Here is a 19,941-nt window from a genome sequence, read left to right on the forward strand (position 1 = left end):
AGAGTTGGGCGACTGGGGTCGATGAATTGTAGTTTGGTGCTTTTTTACCTCGTCGCCATAGAGTTGGCGACTGGGGCCGATGAATTGTAGTGTCGCTTTTTTACCTCGTCGCCATAGAGTTGTGTTGTAACCAAGGTTGAAGTTTACAAAACACAACTTTTATTGCTTCACTTTATGATATTTACACAAATAACTGAAATTTATTTTGAAGCAAGAAGGAATATTGAATCTTGAGAAAAGTCTGTCTTTATACAATATGTACAGGTTTGCAGTCTTTATATACACTTCTATCTTGAAAAGATAGTCTTTGTGAATTGACACTTTGATAGTCGAGAACTATCTGGCACACTAACATAAATGTTCAGGAGAGTCCTTGTTTGTTGAAGTGCCTGAATTCCTAAAAAGCAAGTTCAATTGATTGAAGAAATTCCACCTAGCGAAACTAAGGGAGCTTGCATATATAGGGAATGAAAATGGCTTGTAAAAGAATTACGGAACATAGGCAGCGGAAACAGGTAAGGGAGCGGTGACCAGAGGTGAAACCTCGTACTGCCAGAAATTCAGTCCACCTGGTCGAAGCACATTTTCAAGAGGAGTAGCCTCCGTGCTCGACGTAGGGTGTATTCTGGAGCTGGACACCGGGGCAAGTGGGCAAGTGAGCAGAGAGGGAGCTCCAATTTATAGTACACTCGATGGTCAGGCACGCGCACTGAGGGCTGCGCGTCGAAGCTAGCAGAATGATACACAGGCGCGCGTGCAGCTGGCTGACGGAGCGCGAAGGGAGCGCCGGACATACAACATTATGCTGCCTTCATCCTTCACAAATCTGGTGTTTACTTGATCTCTCTTTTTGTTTCTTAAATACCATACAGTATCATCTGCGTATCGTCTCTTAATTTCTGTGTGAATAGCATGAGGCCCAGCTTTTCCTCTTTTCTTCTCCACTACTTTCTTGGTCAAATTCTTTGCCTCCACACATTTTCTTCCACTGTCTTTGGTCTTAGATATTGTCCACGCTTTCCATGCCATTTTCTTTTCCTTCACTTTAATCTTTACCCTATCATTCCACCAGTGTGTCTCTTTTTCTTTCACATTTCCTGATCTACCACATACCTTTTCTGCACATCCACCTAGTGCTTCCTTAAATCTTTTCCAGTTGTCTTCAACATTCCCTATCTCCGTCCTGGGTACTAAGGGTATTATTTCCCTTTGAAATTCTTCTTGTATGCTTTTCTCCTTCAACTACCATACTTTAATTCCTTTCTCTCTTCTTAATGGGGGTTTTGCAATCTTTCCCAAATAAATTGTCAAAGTAAAATAATTGTTATACTGTTTCAGCTCCCAGGATGTCTCCACGCTTGCAGTTTCCACGGCATCGTTAGAGAACACTTAAGAGAGAAGCGCGAAGTTCTACATCTCCAGTCAACTGCACAAGTGATAAATAACATCAAACCAATGACAAACAATGAACAAGAAGTTCCTTTCGTGTACATTATTTACGGAAAGATGGCAGCAATGAACAGGACTACACAGGTACTCGACTAGCTTGTAGCAACTGCTCATGAATCTATGTTATGAACACTTTTTCCGAAAAATGTTTCTATCAATCATATTCAAAAACTGATAACAGCGATCTCACCAATTTTAAAAACTAGTGACTTTTTGAAAAGTCTTACAAAGGATGAAGAAATTGTGACCATGAGGTCAAGCTGCATTCTCTAGCAACCTGAGGTTTTTCACACTACATGTTTTTCCCAGTTTTGCTTAACTTATTTTTTCCTTATGTGACAGCCTCATTCATGACAGCAATGTTCGAAGATACAAGGATGAGCAAAGGAACGCTATGGAGTTCACTAGGACACATAACAGTACAAACTGTTTACTTTTAATAAAATATTATTCAAACTCAACTTATTCATCATATTAACATGCAGTGCGACAATGTCTGCCATTATTGTTCCCATTACACACTATACATCTCATGTTAAATCCGTACTGACAGTTCAACTTCTTAAAAATTGTGTTGATTATCCTCCTAGTTAATACTCACTGTTATATCTAATTAAGATGAAATTTTAGATAGACATGTTTCGACCCAGCATTGGGTCATTAAGGAAAAACTTTTAACAAGCACTTCGTACTGTGCATCTAATGTTTTTAGTTTATTATATATATTTTAGTGAGGATGAGCATATACTGGGTTAAAACATGTCTATCTAAAATTTAATCTTAATTGGATGTAATATTGAGCAGACCCGGCCAACAGCTGGAAACTGCAGATGATGATGATGACTAGGAGGATAATCAATACAATTTTGTACAATTTGTAAGAAATTATTGTTCCCAATCGAAGAGGAGCAAGGCAGTTGGGCCCAGTGCACGCACATCCCCCACAGGAAGGACGGGCCTCTGCTAGTGTCACCTGCAAACGTCTAGAGTATTGGGGGCCGAGAGTGTCCAGGTTTTCGACTAGTCTTACTATTTGCGATGGGCAGGTAGCCAGTCGTAATAGTGCTGCTGACGACAGTACTGCCATGGAGTTCTCAGTTAGTCGAGTAGTGTACTGAAGCAAATGTTCTGTCCGTGGAACTGATTCAACTGTCTGTCGTCAAGGAGTCGATTCTCTCATGTCCAGCTGCTGTGCCTTTGGTGGGGCGTGGGAGAGTTTGACGAAAGATCGACAAGGGACAATGAACGAAGACTGTTGTGAGTGTACGGCAGTGTTGTGCGCAAGCTGTGGCTGAGATAGTGTACAGCGAGTATAAGTGCAATAGAGTACAAGTGTACCCAGCGTGATTGTCTTCATTTGTAAGCGGTAGAGTAAACAACCCATACGACTGAGTTACCGAGAGCAGAGAGAGAGCACCAACACTATCTAAGTCACTTAGTTCACAGCTTGCGCACAACACAGTCACAATTTCCACTTTACTCAAAATTCATTTTTATGACTATAATAATTTTGTGTGGCTATTTATACCGGGTGCAGCCCTTGTAAGGCAGACCCTCCGATGAGGGTTGGCAGCATCTGCCATGTGTAGGTAACTGTGTGTTACTGTTGTGGAGGATAGTGTTATGTGTGGTGTGAGAGTTGCAGAGATGTTGGGGACAGCACAAACACCCAGTCCCTGAGCCAAGAGAATTAACCATTTAAGGTTAAAATCTCCGACCCGGCCGGGAATCGTACCCGGGGCCCTCTGAACCGAAGAGCACTGCGCTGACCATTGAGCCAAGGAGCCAGACATGTTTATGACTAACTCCCTTTACCTGATGTTTTCTTATGGCAACAATCTAGTTTGTAGGGTAGTCTTAAGGGCTCTTCAGACTGAGACTTAACCTAACTCTGGAACCAGTGTTTTCAGCCACATATTGCCGTCAAGTCTGTTGACAAGACGTACTCGAGCAAATCTCTGACTTTCTAGCACTGTTTGAATTCAGTCAGAGACTTTGTGACATAAGGCTCTCTCAGAATGGTGGCAGAAAATGAAAACATAAGGTACGAATATGTAATTTCCAGATGCTTCCAGGCAACATTCACGCACCGTTCTGTAGCTTATCTACCGACATGAAATTACAATGACAGAAGTGATTTGTTCATTTCATATGAGAAATTATTCTAATAATTCCTTTTGCAGTTCACTGAATATTGTCTTTCTGAAACTAAAGTCAAGACGATACAGATATGGTGAAGCTGAACTTCGGCTTGTATTGAATAGCTGCAGGGTGTTACCTCTTCTCTGTCCAGCTCCGTGGTTAGCCTGCTGGCCATTGGTCCAGAGGGTCCCAGGTTCATTTCCCAGCCGGGATGGAGATTTTAACCTTCACTGCTCAATTTTGATGGTTTGAGGCTGTGTGTATGTGCCGTCGTCATTAGAATTAATCATAAACACAGCCCCATCCTCATATGACGTCAACTCAAAAGACCTGCACCAGGCCTCTTCGGAGGCCACACACCATTATTATTATTATTATTATCATCATCATCATCATCATCTTTTCTCATGACATGACTGTTTTCCTTTGAGATCTTTGAAGGAGCTCGCATCCGTAAGATGCTGTTTTAATCAACCCATTGTTCTTCTATTTCAGTCTTCTCTTTTGTAGGACAGAAGAACAGGGAGCCAAGTAATCTCCCATACTGATTATCTACCTTATTTCATCTTTATATCTTTACCAAAACTCCAGAGTGCATACTGAACTACCATCAGCAGCTTCTTGGCCAGTCTGGGCATGTGAGCAGGTAGCTACTACTGGCTTGTATCTCAGAAACTTTACAAGTACTGTTGTAGACTTCTGAGTTTGTTATTGTGTCAGCCTGTGATGTATGATTTGACAAGGCTCTTTCTTCTCAGTCGCATAATTCATGTCTGAATATCGTGATCTCATACTTGCTCTACTATTCAATAGTTTGTCAGCACTCAGCATTGTCTACGGTCATCTTCTTTTTGGATTGTCACTCAAAGAGGTGCACAAGTTGTGTCTTTGATCTGGTCTGTCCATCTTCTGGGAACTCTTCCCCACGGCCTGATCCCATTTGCTTTTCCTAGGACAACTAGTCTTTTAAGGCTATTCTCTCTCCTTATAACACGTCCAAAGAACTGCAGGGTTCTCCGTCTAACAATGATGTGAGGATTAGCAGATCATAAACAGTCCTTGTGGGAGGCTCTTCTAAGTCAAGTAGAATTTGTCCTCTTTTAACCAATCTGTCTTACCCAGGCAGCATTTTCCCATGCTGTAGTCCCATTTACCCATGAAATTCTTCAAATGAGTAAAATCCCATAACTGCTTATTCAAGGAATAGGTAAGGTAAAGTTGCCAAGCAACTCAAATTATATGCAGCTTCTTAGCACTAGTTTGTCATAAGATTCTCGATATGCTAATTTTAGTTACCAATTTCATCTGTACACAAATGATTGTTCTGGAATTCTGTGCTGTGATTTTCACAAATATCATGTTGAACTAACAGACCTCTTAATCAGACTTCGCACTGGAACTGTTCTTCAGGGATGTATCACACAAGACCTTGGCTACCGAGAGTGGACATTTATACATTTTGATGCTCGGTTTTACTATACCAGATAGCAGAGAAATCGGCACTCTTTTGGGCAATCAATGGCCAAGTTTTAATTTTATCTGTTAAACACCAAACGTGTCAGTGAAGATCTCTATCTCCTAGGTGGCCTGCCTACCAGTTTCAACATCCCCATTGCGCTGCTGTTGGAATTCTTGTCGATGTCTCCTATGTCTGAGTGCAGCACCAGAGCTCATTAACAAGCCATGACGACATGGAGCGCCAAGATATTTTATTGCCCTTCACGATCGAATGCACGAACTTGGGACTGTGAGTTGAACACCAAGGCAGCTGAATCAACCAAATGATTTGGCTGCACAGTTCACGCAGAGTAGCTGAGAGCTTGCATTTGACCAAGCGAATACTGGGGCTGTACGTCAATTAAGACCATGCCCTTTCCTATCCCATCATTGCCTTCCTAACATTAAACAAAAATAAATTGCTATTATAATAATATATGTACTTCTCTTTCAGACACAAAGCAGTGACCTGGCACCTCGATTCAACTTCTTAAATAATGCAACAGAGATAAATATAATTGGAATGAACGCCAATAGTTCAATATCAAAAGTGGTATGCGTCCGATCCAACGACAGCCACGCCTGTAAACATATCGACTGGCAGGAACTTCCCGAGAAGATGACGACGATGAGGACCATGAAGCAGAGGTCACGCAGTTCAAAGATGATGGCTTTCAATGAAGAGAACACCACAAATGAAAGGACACAACTAGTGGATGTGCAGCATCATATACAGGTGAGAACACAACAAGATGAATGTCTCTTAGTTTTAACGTGTATCCTATTATGTGCCTGTGTATCATGACTTGTCATTTCTTAGTTTCTTTCCATCACTGTTCACATGAAATTGTTTACAGAATATTTGATTAAAAACGGCATTTCAACACTCCTTGAAATGTGCACGATAGGACATGTTCAATACGCCCACCTTCTCGGTGTACAACAGCTTGGGGATGGACTTGCACATCTGTGACCATTCTAGAACAAGTGTCCTCACCTCAACCCTGAAAACAATGTCGCAATGGTCGCCTGCAATTCCAGTATATTTTCTGGTTTGTGTTGGTAGATTACCTCCTTCAAATATCCCCACAGGAAGAAGTCGCAGGGATTAAGATCAGCGCTATGTAGTGGTTAGATTGAGCCGCACTGGGACATCACATGGCACCCAAAATGGAAGTCCAGAACATTTGGTGTGTGTGGACGAGCTCCATCTTGCATGAACCATTACATCCCTATTGGAAGTCTTGTTGCAAGGAGCTGTTTCGCAACATGTCCGTGTGATGCACACTGTTAATTGTGACAACAAAAAAGATTGGCCTTGTAATTGCATGATTGGAAATTGCAGCCCCCATGCAATCACGCACATACACCTTTTCCACACCATGACTTTCAACCTCCTGCACCTCCTTTGCCCGAAACCGGACATTCTGTTTGTTCACAGCACCATTGAGATAAACGTACGCCTCATCACTGAAGCATGTGTTGTGCAGTACGAGATCGCAGCAAACTGTACTCACCGTTGTTTGTCATGCGCCATTAGTTTATGAGCTGTTGTCATGAAGCTCAGACTGCAGGCACTTCTGGTAGATTTGGAGGGGCTCCAAGCCACGGCTGCTCTCACAGCAGACCAGCTTGAGAGAGAGAGAGAGCCATTTCCTTTCCTTCGGTTTCAGATTCATTGGGCAGTCTATACATCATCTGCCGGCACCGAAAGGAAAACAAAATCTTTCCTCAGTCTTCCTCACTCTTTGTTTCCACATAAAACAACACTGTTGTCACCTTCTCTTCAAGCATCGATGATGATGATGAAGATGATGTTTCTTGTTTAAAGGGGCCTAACAGCTAGGTCACCAGCCCCTAATGGTACAAGGTGATGAAATGAAAATTTAAACTTCAAAATGTATTCACTGACTAGAGTCTAAAACGAATGACAATGAAAAAATGATTGTGAAACAAAAACAGTCAGTGGATTCTATTAACAATGCCTTAAGTAATGGGATGACACTTATCTAAAGAGGTCCAAAATCCAGGTCACCGGCCCCTCATAATGGTACTAATCACAGGTAACACAAACCCATGGTATTTCGCACATAGTGGGACTAATCATGGGCCATGTATACTCATGGTGTAGCTCACATGGTGGTACTAATCGTAGGCAATGTAGATCCACTGTGTATCACACATTATGGTAACACATAGAGGCAACACAAATGTATGGTTTTCGTCACATAATGATACTACTCTCAGGCAATGCAGACCCACGATTTTCATCATCACAGTGGTATTTATCATGGGCAGCAGTCAAACCCATGGTTTTTCTCACAAAGTGGTGCCAACCACATGCAACGTGGACCCTTGCTGTTCCTTATAAAGTGGTACTACTCATAGGTAATGCAGATGCATTCTGAACAAGTGGAACCGACCGGTGGAATGCACACGATGACAATTATCACAAACAACGCCGTTCCTCGGATAATGGTACTGCACCTATGTAATGTAGACCCATGGTTTTGCTCGCAAGGTAGTACTAGTCGCAAGAAACGTTGACCCACGGTGTTCCGCACATAACGGTTCTAATATCATCATCCCTTGGTCTCTCCTTTTAGTCGCCTCTTACAACATACCATGGGTGTATCAACCTCCCTTTGTCCGCTATGCTGGTGCATGCACTACGTGTGCAGTCACACATGAAATAAGGTTTCTGCTCACAAAAAGATATGGTTTTGAGCCCAGATTTACACATTTTATAAACCATTTTCAAAGTATGACATTTTGTGCACCGCCCTGTAGACCTTTACTACCTGCATTCATTTTTATCTTTTGTCTCCTCTGTTTGTCCATCATTCTTGTAATCTCACACCAAGATCTATCAAGAAGGACCCCCTCATTCAGTGATCAAGCTGGAACAAGCTTGTGAGGGGCTCAGAACAAATAAATGTAGAAGACTGATGAGACGAGAGTCCATCTGTTTGAAGACAACAGCGTGTAAAGTGTGATGATGATGATTGTTGTTTCAAGGGACCTAACATCTAGGTCAATGGCCGTGTGAAGGTGTGCAGACTGTGCTTGTCCTTTTGTGCTTTCATGTTATCCTTGTCTCCTGTTTCCATACTGACTTATCCTCCTTCCTATCTATATTGCCACATACAGGGAGAGTTCTAGTAATGAATACAAGCAATTATTTCTCAATGTATACGTTCACTTTAGACTTAAGCCTTTCTGTTTCTGGGTGGAAATTGGACATCAGCTAACGGTAAAACTTCCATTGGCCAATCTCAAAAGATATCTCAAAAATCCAACACCGTAAGAATTAGACAACATCACAAGTAATAAACAAAAGTTTCAACATCAGCAACTTCAGGAGGTGACACAGCAGAGAAACTCATTCCATCCTTGAGAGTGGACAAAACTGGAAATAATTTTTTGCCTTTTCTTAGACAAGAGCAAGGGCAAGCCTCTATCTCTTAAGAGTCCTACAAAAATGTGACAAAAACTTCTGTTGGTTATGTGCGAAAGACAGGTTGGGGCCCCAACATCATGGGACTTGGATGACATCGCAAGTAATAAACCAGGCTTGGCGTGGCACGTCATGCACGCTCAATCAGAGACAACAATAGCAACACAGAAAATGGTTGGAAAAGTATATTAGAAATTTTTCATACTAATATTAGAAGCATAAGGAAAAATAAGAATGTTTTAGACATTGTTTTGAAAGCATATGATCATAGGTTTGATGTCATAATTTTAACAGAAAGTTGGTCACTGAGTAATGTAAATATAAGTAACCATGCCTCGTATAAATCTTATTACAATGAGGGTTCAGTTAACAAATGTGATGGTGTTGTATTAATGGTAAAAAAATAGTTTGGAGCATGAAATGGAAATTATTGAATATGATGACTTTAAATTTCTCAGAGTAGTAATTAACTATGACAACAAGAAAGTAGCTATTACAGGAGTATATCGGTCACATGAATATCACAAACGGCGGTTTCTCAGTGCGTTACATCATTATATCCAAGATAGATGCCATGGTGAAACCGAACTGATGACAGGGGGACACAAATATAGACTTTTTAAATGAACACGACTGTGAAGAATATCTCAACATGTTACAAGAAAGTAATTTTCAGTCCTTAATAAATAAACCTACTAGAGTATCTGGTACAAGTAAATCCTGTATTGATCATGCTTTAATTAAAAGTAGGTTGAGAAATGACGACATTCTGTCTATCATCTCTCAAAGTAAAATTTCAGATCATTACCCTACAATAGTAAGTCTCAACATTCAAAATGCCTCGGTCCCTAATAATATACCAGATTTTCGACGTAACTGTTTTAAAATAGATCATTTTGAGCTTAAAAATCATTTAAGTAAAATAAATTGGGGAGACATCTTAAACAGCAGTGATTTATATATCAAACTTGATAAATTCGTGAATACGATTAAAAGCTGCATTAGCCTTCCACTGCTAAATTGAAATCAAAGGAAGTTAAAAGAACAGAATGGATTTCTTACGGTTTGGTGAAATCTATTCACACAAGAGACCGACTTTATCAACAATATTTAAAAATTAAGTATAACTTGGAAATTAAAGAACAGTACAGGAAATATAGGAACAAACCAAATGATCTAATTATGAAAACAAAAACTGAGTACTATAGGAATCTGATCAATCGCAATTCAAATAACCGGGGTAAGGTCTGGGGCCTAGTCAATGAAATAACACAAAAGTCAGTTAGAAAAGAAGGGATCAAGGAAATCAGATATAAAGGTGAAATCTGTAAAGATGACATAAATATTTCCAATAAATTTAACAATTATTTCATTAACGAAACCACTGAGAAAGCAAAGCATCACAGACAGATTTCCGACTCCACATTAAATATCGCTCGCAACCCTCATACTTGCTTCCTTGCACCGGTAACAGAATATGATCCGAAGAGATGTTTGAGTGAAGTACAAGAAAACAAAGCTGTAGGAATAGACAATATTTTGGCTCGAATTATTAAAGAAAATATAGAGTCATTAAAGGAATCGTTGCTGAATATTATCAATGATTCCTTCACCTTAGGTTACTTTCCAAAGCAGCTTAAAACAACAATAGTAAAACCTCTTCACGAGTCTGGAAATATTTATGACATTAGAAATTACAGACCCATTTCGATAACTACAACTATATAAAAAATATTCAAGAAATGCTTAAAGAACAATATTTATCAATTTTTAGAAAAACACCAAATACTTTCACCCAGACAGTTTGGATTCATTAAAATCTTGGAACGAGTGATGCTATATCCACCTTAACAAAGAGAATATATGAAAATCTTAATTCTTCTCTGCTCTCTACAGGGATATTTCTCGACCTTGAAAAGGCATTCGATAGTGTGTCACACCGCTTGCTCCTCCAGAAATTGGAAAAATACGGCTTTAGGGGTAATGTGCTGGATTTGCTTGAGAGTTACTTGACAGATCGAGTACAGTATGTCAAAATTAATCAATCTCTAAGCACACCGATGAAGATAATAAAGGGTGTCCCACAAGGCACAGTCTTAGGTCCACTATTGTTTATTCTATTTATTAATGATCTAGAGAAAACAATAGCAAATGCCGAACATACGCACATCGTAACATATGCAGATGATACAGTCATTTATGTAGAGGGTGATAGCTAGAATCTTGTCAGACAGAGAGCAACTCGAGCACTGCTTAAAGTTAAAGCATGGTTAGATAATAATGAATTGTTTTTAAACATTAAAAAGACAAAATTCATGAATTTTTCAGTAACAGATACACAGAACAATTTTAATGAATTAACTGTACACAACATCAACTGTAAATTTAATTGTCACTGCTACAAAATTTATAAAGTAAGTAATGTTAATTTTTTGGGATTATTAATTGATTCAAACATGAAATGGAAAAGTCAGATTACCGATTTAAGAAAATCAGAAGAACTGTTTATATATTTCACAATTTAAAATACATATCCAGTATGAAATTGTTTAGAGAGGTTTATTATGCTTTAGTTCAGTCTATTCTTAGCTACAGAATATTAGCATGGGGAGGAGCCTACAAAAATGTAATAAATAAAATACAGGTTGTTCAAAACCTTATGTTACGAATAATGTACCAGAAAGGATGATTATACCCAAATAGTCAATTATATGTGAAGCAAATATATTTAATGTCTATGCCCTTGAAATCTATATATATAAAGTAGCTTGTCCTGACTGACTGACTGACTGACTGACTGACTGATTCATCATCGCCGAGCTAAAACTACTGGACATAAAGAAATGAAATTTTGGGCATAGATTCATATTAAGATGTAGGTGCTCGCTAAGAAAGGATTTTTGGATATTCCTTCGCTAAGGGGGTGAAAAGGGGGTTGGAATTTTAAAATGAATGTATCTATATCTCAAAACTTTGAAAGTTTACAGATGTAAAAATTGGTATTTAGAATCTCCTTTAAAAATAAGGAAATACGTATTTTTCTGTTTTCAGAAAATCCCAATAGGAGGGGTGAAAAACGGTAAAAAAGGGGTTGGATGCCTTTAATCAGAATACCGGTACTTATATCTCAGAAACTGAAGATATTACAGACCTGAAAATTGGTACTTTTGATCTCTTTTAAAAATAAAGAAACACGTATTTTTTTGTTTTTGAAAAATCTAATAAATGGGAGGGTGAAAAGGGGGGTGAATTTTTAAAAACAGTGCATCTATATCTCAAAACTTCTGAAGTTTACAGATGTAAAAATAGGTATTTAGAATCTTTATTAAAAATAAAGAAACACGTATTTTTTTGTTTTCGGAAAATCCCAATAGGAGGGGTGAAAAGGGGTGAAAATGGATTGAATGCCTTTAATGAGGATACTTATATCTCAGAAACTGAAGATATTACAGACCTAAAAATTGGTACCTTTGATCTTTTAAAAATAAAGAAACACGTATTTTTTTGTTTTTGGAAAATCCGAATAATGGGGGTGAAAATGGGGGTGAATTTTTAAAATGAGTGTATCTATATCTCAAAACTTTTAAAGTTTATAGATGTAAAATATGGTATTTAGAATCTCCTTTAAAAATAAAGAAACACGTTTTTTTTTGTTTTTGGAAAATCCCGATAGGAAGGGTGGAAAAGGGTGAAAAAGAGGTTGAATGCCTTTAACGAGGCTACTTATATTTCAGAACCTGAAGATATTACAGACCTGAAAATTGGTATTGGGGATCCACCTTAAAAATAAGGAAACACGTATATTTTCGTTTTTGAAAAATCCGGATAATGGGGGGGGGGGTGAAAAGGGGGGTGAATTTTTAAAATGATTGTGTCTATATCTTAAAACTTTAAAAGTTTACAGATGTAAAAATTGGTATTTAGAATCTCCTTTAAAAGTAAAGGAATAAGTATTTTTTCGTTTTCTGTAAATCCCAATAGGAGGGGTGTAAAAGGGTGAATAGTGGGTTGAATGCCTTTAATGAGGATACATATATCTCAGAAACTGAATATATACAGAACTAAAAATTTGTATATGGGATCTCCTTTAAAAATAAAGAAACGCGTATTCTCGGAAAATCCAATGAAAGGGGGGGGGGGGGGAAGAATTCTAAAATCAATTGACTTAATTGTATGAGAATACATACATCTAATAAAAACTAAAGTTGTTACGGACGTGAAAATTGGTATTTTGATCTCCTTTAAAAACAAAGAAATACGCGTTTTGTGGGGGGAAACCATCTTGGGGGGCGGGAGTGGAAAGGAGTTGAATTCCTTTCATGAGGACACATAAATCAAAAACTGAAGAAGTTAGAGTCGTGATAATTGCTATTTAGAAGATCCTTTACTATTAAAGAAACAAGTATTTTTTGCCGGAAAATTCACTTAAGGGGAGGGGGGGGGGAGAAGTGTGAAAGGAAGTAAAAAAAAGCGAATTATTTTTATGGAGATACTTATATCTCAAAACTCAAGGTAATAGACGTGAACATTGGGATTTGGAATCTCCTTTAAACATAAAGAAACACTCCTTCTTTTAATTTTTTTTTGGGGGGGGGGTAAATAAACTTAACGGCGGTGGGGTGTAAAAGGAGGTGAGACCAATTGATTTTGCTGTTCATAATGTACTTATAAGGAGCCTCCGTTGCTCAGGCGGCAGCGCGCCGGCCTCTCACAGCTGGGTTCCGTGGTTCAAATCCCGGTCACTCCATGTGACATTCGTGCTGGACAAAACGGAGGCGGGACAGGTTTTTCTCCGGATACTTCGCTTTTCCCTGTCATCATTCATTCCAGCAACACTGTCCAATATTTCATTTCATTTGTCATTCATCGATCATTGCCCCAGAGGAGTGCTTCGGCAGCCGGCACAATTCCTACTGTCGCCGCTAGATGGGGCTTTATTCATTCCATTCCTGACCCTGTCGAATGACTGGAAACAGGCTGTATATTTTCGATGTACTTATTCTGATCATAAACCGATCTTTTTGATCTTTCCTGGGTTCGTTTTCAACAGCCATCTTTTCCTTCGGAGAACGTTCTTATATTACAGTAGATTCTCCTGGCATATGAATAAAAATTTAAACACATTTGATATAAACGATAGGAATGAGATTGACCGTCCAATTGTTCACCTCTATAATAAGGTCAATAATGCACGGAAGTATGTCATTCCTATCGCCAGAAATCCCGCACACTTGCCTACGCGCGACATTGGTGCTGGTCACATTCTCAACAATAACAATGGCAGCAGATGTAATTTACCGCCAAGTAGTGGTCTTGCATCTTGCTGTCGGGTCCAGAACATCTATAATAATAATAATAATAATAATAATAATAATAATAATAATAATAATAATAATAATAATAATAATAATGTTCTGGACCGTCGTCAAATGTGCGGACCGCGGTGGAAACGGGTCCTGGACGGGTAATGACTAAGAATGCAGTCTGGCCGCGGGTTCAGTACCGGCAAGGCACCCAAGACGACACCACGCCGGATCTCCTGAAGGATTTGTTCCATATTAAAAATGCTTATAAGAAAAGATGGCAAAGATTTAGGGACCCAACTGACAGGGTGGAATACCTGGACCTAGCCTGGGAAGTACGAAATCGATTGCTGGAAATAAAGATTGAAAAATGGGAGGAAACTTGCCATAATCTATTAGAAAGCGAGTCAGATCGCGAATTTTGGCGGATTCTCGCAGAAAACGATTCAGATCGCGAATTTCGGCTGATTATATATCTAAAACAACATTCAATTATAAATTTCAGTATAATACCGTAGCGAAGCACGGGTATCTTGCTAGTATACAAATATATTAACAAAAACAAAAATATAATTGAGAATATTAAACATGAATATTCAACATGCAGTAAGATGTACCACCGTTGTATATTATACAAACCCAAACTTAGCATAACAAAGCGCAATTTCTTGTACTTTATTCCAAAATTCTTTAATGTCCTTTCCGGTTCTTTACAAACTACTTCATTAAGTCAGAAAATGAGTCTGAAGTGTCTTAAATCGTTTGTCAGGGATAATAAAACTGTTATTGAAGATATAACTAAACGAGAATATCACGTCAACATATTCAATTTCTATTCGATGCTCCACCATGTGCTGTTGATCATATCCATCATTCACTCATACCCATACTTGTACTTCAGGCATCATTTAAAAATATATTTCTCTCTATGTAATTAATATTCTAAATTACCACACACAAGGTTTCACCTTACATGGTATTTTACTGATATCTACTCGACTCTGTTGAGGTTGGTGTGATTTTGTTATGTATAATAATAATAATAATAATAATAATAATAATAATAATAATAATAATAATAATAATAATAATATATTTAATGTGTGCAAGAGATAGTTACAAGTTCAATTTATTTTAAGTATTAATAAGTTAATAATAATACTACTACTTCTGTAATATATGTGATTTAATTACAAGATTATTTTTTCTCAAGTAATAATGTTATTAGAAGAGTTATGTATATAAGAAACAGAGTCCTGTAAATATGTAAACAACATAATGAGTGAATAAATACTACTACATGTTGTCCTAGATTTAAAAAAAAAAAAAAATTAGCAGATTTATGAAGTCTCTGTTTTAATTCTTGTATACAAGTAAGAATACTTGCAGAGATGGGTTTGTTGATCTCTGACAAGAAGAATCTCCCCTCTACACTAATTCAGGCACTGTTTCAAATAATTTTTTCTATACTATTTTGCATGAGAATGGTCAACGAAAGCGCCACTCCGCTATCTTGCACCTTTCGAGACTTGTCATGGCAGTGAATAAATGCCCTGATTTATCTTTGAATACCAATATAGTTGGTCCGTTATCGGACATTATAAATTTTCCAGCTAACTCATTCCTGGCTGCCAGCATTTTGCGCCAGTGAGCTAATTTGAGCTCAACAGTTAGTGTCTAGCACACCTACCAAGACACATGGCTAGTGCATACCGTGGAGGTCACTCCCTACGCCACTTGGAGTCACCAGCAGTGCCAATGCACTAATGAGAGACTTTGCCTCATTTAAAAAAAATTGATGCTTGCTAGGCCATCAGATGATATACATGTTTCCCATTGGGAACCTGAAATCAGGTCTCTCACAGTGCATTGGCTCTGCCGCTGGCTCCAAGTAGTCTACGCAGTGGCCTTTACGGTGTGCAGTAGGCATGCGTCTTGGTAGGTGGGCTAGTTACCAACTGATGAGCCCAAATTAGCACACTGGAGCAAAATGCTGGCAACAAGGAATGAGTTAGCTGGAAAATTTATAATGTCCGATAACAGACCAACTATATTAGTATTATAAATTTACTCAATCGGGGCAAATATTTCAGGGTCCCTATGGAAATCTTATCTTTGAACATGTGTTTGTTTGTTCCAGTTACATTCCTTATAGGCTAATGAAGTTGACGCATTTTTTATTGTATTAAGAGCACTTTTTGTTCTGCAGGTGTCGCAAGATGTCTCTTCTACGACAAGAGAATTCAGCAGTGCATCAAGAAACAACCCATCACCTCTACATAATCCAGTCGTTATCATCTCTGTGGCTGGTTCGGTCATTCTTAGACGGTGCTGTTTCTCGTAACATACAAGCTGTGGCAACGACTTCTGAGACTGTATTGTACATAACTGGTAGATAAAAATGTATTTGAAATAATTCTAATAAATTATTTATTCGTATCAGAATTTATTCACCACACAGCCTATTGTACTGATCATCCCAGGAGGTTACAGACACATTGAAAACACGCAACATCAGTGACTGAAACAATATCAACAAAATATTTTATTCCACACGACGTCAAATGTAAAAAGTGGAACGTCACGATATTGTAGTTACTTCAGCAACTGATTAATTTTGTTTCCATATACGTGTTGACACTATTACATTCTCAAATGAAAGGGTCTTGTATCCACATAGACATACAATTCAACGTAAAGACATTATTATTACATACTTGTTTTTTAAAGGATAAAGTGTTGTCTTTTTAACCTTATACTTATCTTTGAAGGAACTGCGGATGTCGTGTATTCCTACTAATACAGGCCGTTTCAAAATTAATATTCAGTTTTTAAGGCTCTGTAGGTACTTATGACATTGAACTTACAATTATATATAATACATCAAATGAAAGAGGAACTCAGTTTGTTGTATATGTGTTTGTACCTGTGCACATGCACTAGTTCCTGCGTTTAGTAGCTAGTAGCAAGGATGGTGACTGGGGAACAGGAACCTTTTTGTATTTTACAGTTTGCAAGGACTGAGTCTGTAGTTATAGTGCAATGTGCATTCCGTATTATGTTCTCTTGTAATCCTCGATGTGATAATAACATCCGCAGGTGTATCATAAGTTTGAAGACACCGGCTCTCCTTGCAAAGGGCAGAAAACCCGACGAGCAACAAAAGAAGGACGTGTTGAACGAGTGAGAGGGTGATGAATGGTGCTGACATTGAACACTTGTAGGACAAACTGTTTGAGTTGCTCTTTCACGTCATGTATTATTTACAAATGTAAGTTCAATATAATAAACAACGCAGAGCCTTAAAACCCTGATATTCATTTTGAAACATCCTGTATATAACTCAATATATGAGATAAAGTGTTGAACAGGTGGACCGTTTCACTCAAGAACTGTAGTTACTTATCGATACCATCGAAAATTTTTCTCATTGCAAGTAAAACAGTTACTTACCAGATGGCTACACTGTGCCATATGGGCAAGTTTGATTTAACTATGACACTGATTGTTTCACGGATGGCGTTGACTGTTTGAATGATGGGGCCAAGAACTGAGAATTATATATTCTTCTCAATTTTATTTAAATAAAAATAACAAGATTCAACAGGTAATGAATAAAGCATTATATGTTCATGAATTCCTTTCTAAATATATCTCGACTCACTTTCAACCCTTGAAATGCAAGCAATTGTAATTTAACGGAACTTATTTCAAAACCGATAAAGAGTATCGGAGTACTGAACGTGTCGACTATAGTGTTTGTCCTGTGTAGTAAACCTTTCACCACCTGTATTCATCTTTATCGTTTAGTCTCTATCCTCCTGCAGAAGGTGGAAAGCAGAAAAGAACTCGTCGGAGATTGTCCTCATCTCTTCTTCACGCACTCGCCTGTAATTGTGTTTATCCTCACGTGTGCTATCAATCGCAGTTCCTATACTATACTTTATTACCCCTATATTGCCTGCCTTTGTAGCATAACGGTTAGTGTTATTAGCTGCCGTTCTTGGGGGCCCGGGTTTGATTCCCGGCACTGCCCAAAATTTAACAATGGCAGGAGGGCTGGTATGTGGTTGAAATGGTACATGCAGTTCACCTCCATTAGGGGTGTGCCTGAAAAGAGCTGCACCACCTTGGAATGAGGACTTTACCTCTATATTGAACCCATTGATCATGATCAAACTTAAGCTCCCACAAGGATACTTTAATTTATTTCTTCGGCGTGAGAACATGTCGGTCAGAGCCTTGATGAGCCGAGGTGAAACACTGGTACTTTTATGATTGAGTTACCTGAATGTATTTAATGATCTTAACTGAAAGCATTAAATTACGTTTTTCATTATTATTATGGGAACTCAATTTTTGATCATAAGAGGGCATACAGGTACATAGCAAGTGAACAGACACATCATCTGCGCAGCATTTTACTCATCACAGTGTAGCTTGCAGAGGTGTCACAACAGCATTGTTCTCCCTAAAACCTTTAGAATGGGCTCACCTCCCTGCTGCTTTTACAGACCGCCCGGCTAACATAACCTAGATATGTGATAGTTACATAATATCAACACACATCTGAGTCGCTGGTTGCTCCAAATGAAAATGTATATACTGTAAAACTGTTTACCCTACTTAAATGATGAATTTCCATTATTGTCAGCATAACTGCACTAATCAGCTTGGAGTTTAAAGGTTTAGTTTGATTATCACGTGATGTCGTGTGCAAGCGGTGTCTTAATTAGTGTGGGATCGCAAGCGAGAACTCTATTCTGCACGATGTCACAAATCCATATGGCACTCCACAGCAACCGAGTGGTAAGCCCCGGTGTTGTAATGATTATAAACGAGCAGTAGAACACTACAAGTTCAAAATACTCTGTTTCATCTTGTTCATGATAATAACATTAAAATAGTTCAATTTTGCAGTTAATGTTTACCTGTCTGATATTACTGTAGTACAATAAATTGAAATTTTATCATATTCAGTTTTTACGTAGTATTCCCCACCTGGCTACTCATTCCTACCAGCCTGCTAATGAAACGTTCTGGGGAGAACACTGCAACAGTATGCTAGCCAGCCAGCCGTAGATAGGTGCAGCTTCCAACTGCTGAGCGAAGCATTTTTACAACTGACCTATCTGTATTTATTTATGTACATCATAAGTAGAATTAAGAAGGTTCGTTGGTCAATGCTGAAGACACCGTTGGTGGATCAGAGATGAAGTATCTGACTAACGATTCCAAATCAGAACGTAGCTAACTTTTCAAGGGTGGATAAAAATCCTGCACTCCATGTCATAACTGTTGATATTGTAAAGACGTATGGTGGCGTACTCAACGTCCGTCTCATAAAATTCATTTACAACCTAAATTAAGTGTCTCTTATCACAATACAGTCAACAGTACTACGCTACTATCTTCAGCACTGTAAAGAATAATAATCAGAATTACAGCATGTGCCATCAGACCAGAGGGAAGACATAAAAACAAAGCCTTTTTACGACAGCCACTACATTCAGCTGCTGTGGACCAGTCTACATCACGGACACAGACTGATCCATAGACACAGGATGGACAGAAGACACATTGCACTGTAGACAACTCATCCTGTTTGATGAAACCAAGCTGCCAGCCTCTAACAGTCATTTTCACTACAGAAAATTCAGAAGCAGCAGAAACTCAAAAAAAGCCCAAAACTCTTCAATAGAGATGAGGGATTATGATTATGTAACATCTGAGAACTAGCACTAAAAGGACAAGAAGAACCCTGCAAGACCCAGAGGGGAGCGTTTTCACTGTGCAGTAACTACTCCTAACTCTCTCTCCGCTATCAGACGGCCTTGACAAAGCTCACTGGAATTATGGCGAAATTGGCTGCTCACCAAGCCAGGATGAGGGGCAACAGCATCAGCTCCGGCCACAACAGTCCAAGAAGCAACAATCATAAAATTTTCCAGCCAAGTCAGACGTCTGGTACTCTGAGACCAGCAGGGAAATTTCAAAACTCTGTAATATTACACAAATGATAATGTGGTAACCTAAACAGGACATCTGCAGTAACAAACAGTTGAGAATATTCTATCCCTTGAACTTCCAATA

At 38.6% G+C, this 19,941-nt stretch overlaps 1 protein-coding gene across 1 annotated transcript in view; it reads left to right on the forward strand.

The window, feature by feature from the left end:
• Window positions 1–18,094, forward strand: part of LOC136883418 (uncharacterized) — a 250,215-nt gene extending 232,121 nt beyond the window's left edge. Inside the window, exons 7-9 of the mRNA XM_067155687.2 lie at window positions 1,339–1,533; window positions 5,543–5,824; window positions 16,058–18,094. Of these exons, the coding sequence (XP_067011788.2) occupies window positions 1,339–1,533; window positions 5,543–5,824; window positions 16,058–16,192 (612 nt within the window). The 3' untranslated portion in view covers window positions 16,193–18,094. The remainder of the gene's footprint in view (window positions 1–1,338; window positions 1,534–5,542; window positions 5,825–16,057) is intronic.
• Window positions 18,095–19,941: the final 1,847 nt, after the last annotated feature.

The sequence above is a fragment of the Anabrus simplex genome, chromosome 11 (assembly GCF_040414725.1).
Source record: "Anabrus simplex isolate iqAnaSimp1 chromosome 11, ASM4041472v1, whole genome shotgun sequence".
Taxonomy (NCBI): Eukaryota; Metazoa; Arthropoda; class Insecta; order Orthoptera; family Tettigoniidae; genus Anabrus; species Anabrus simplex.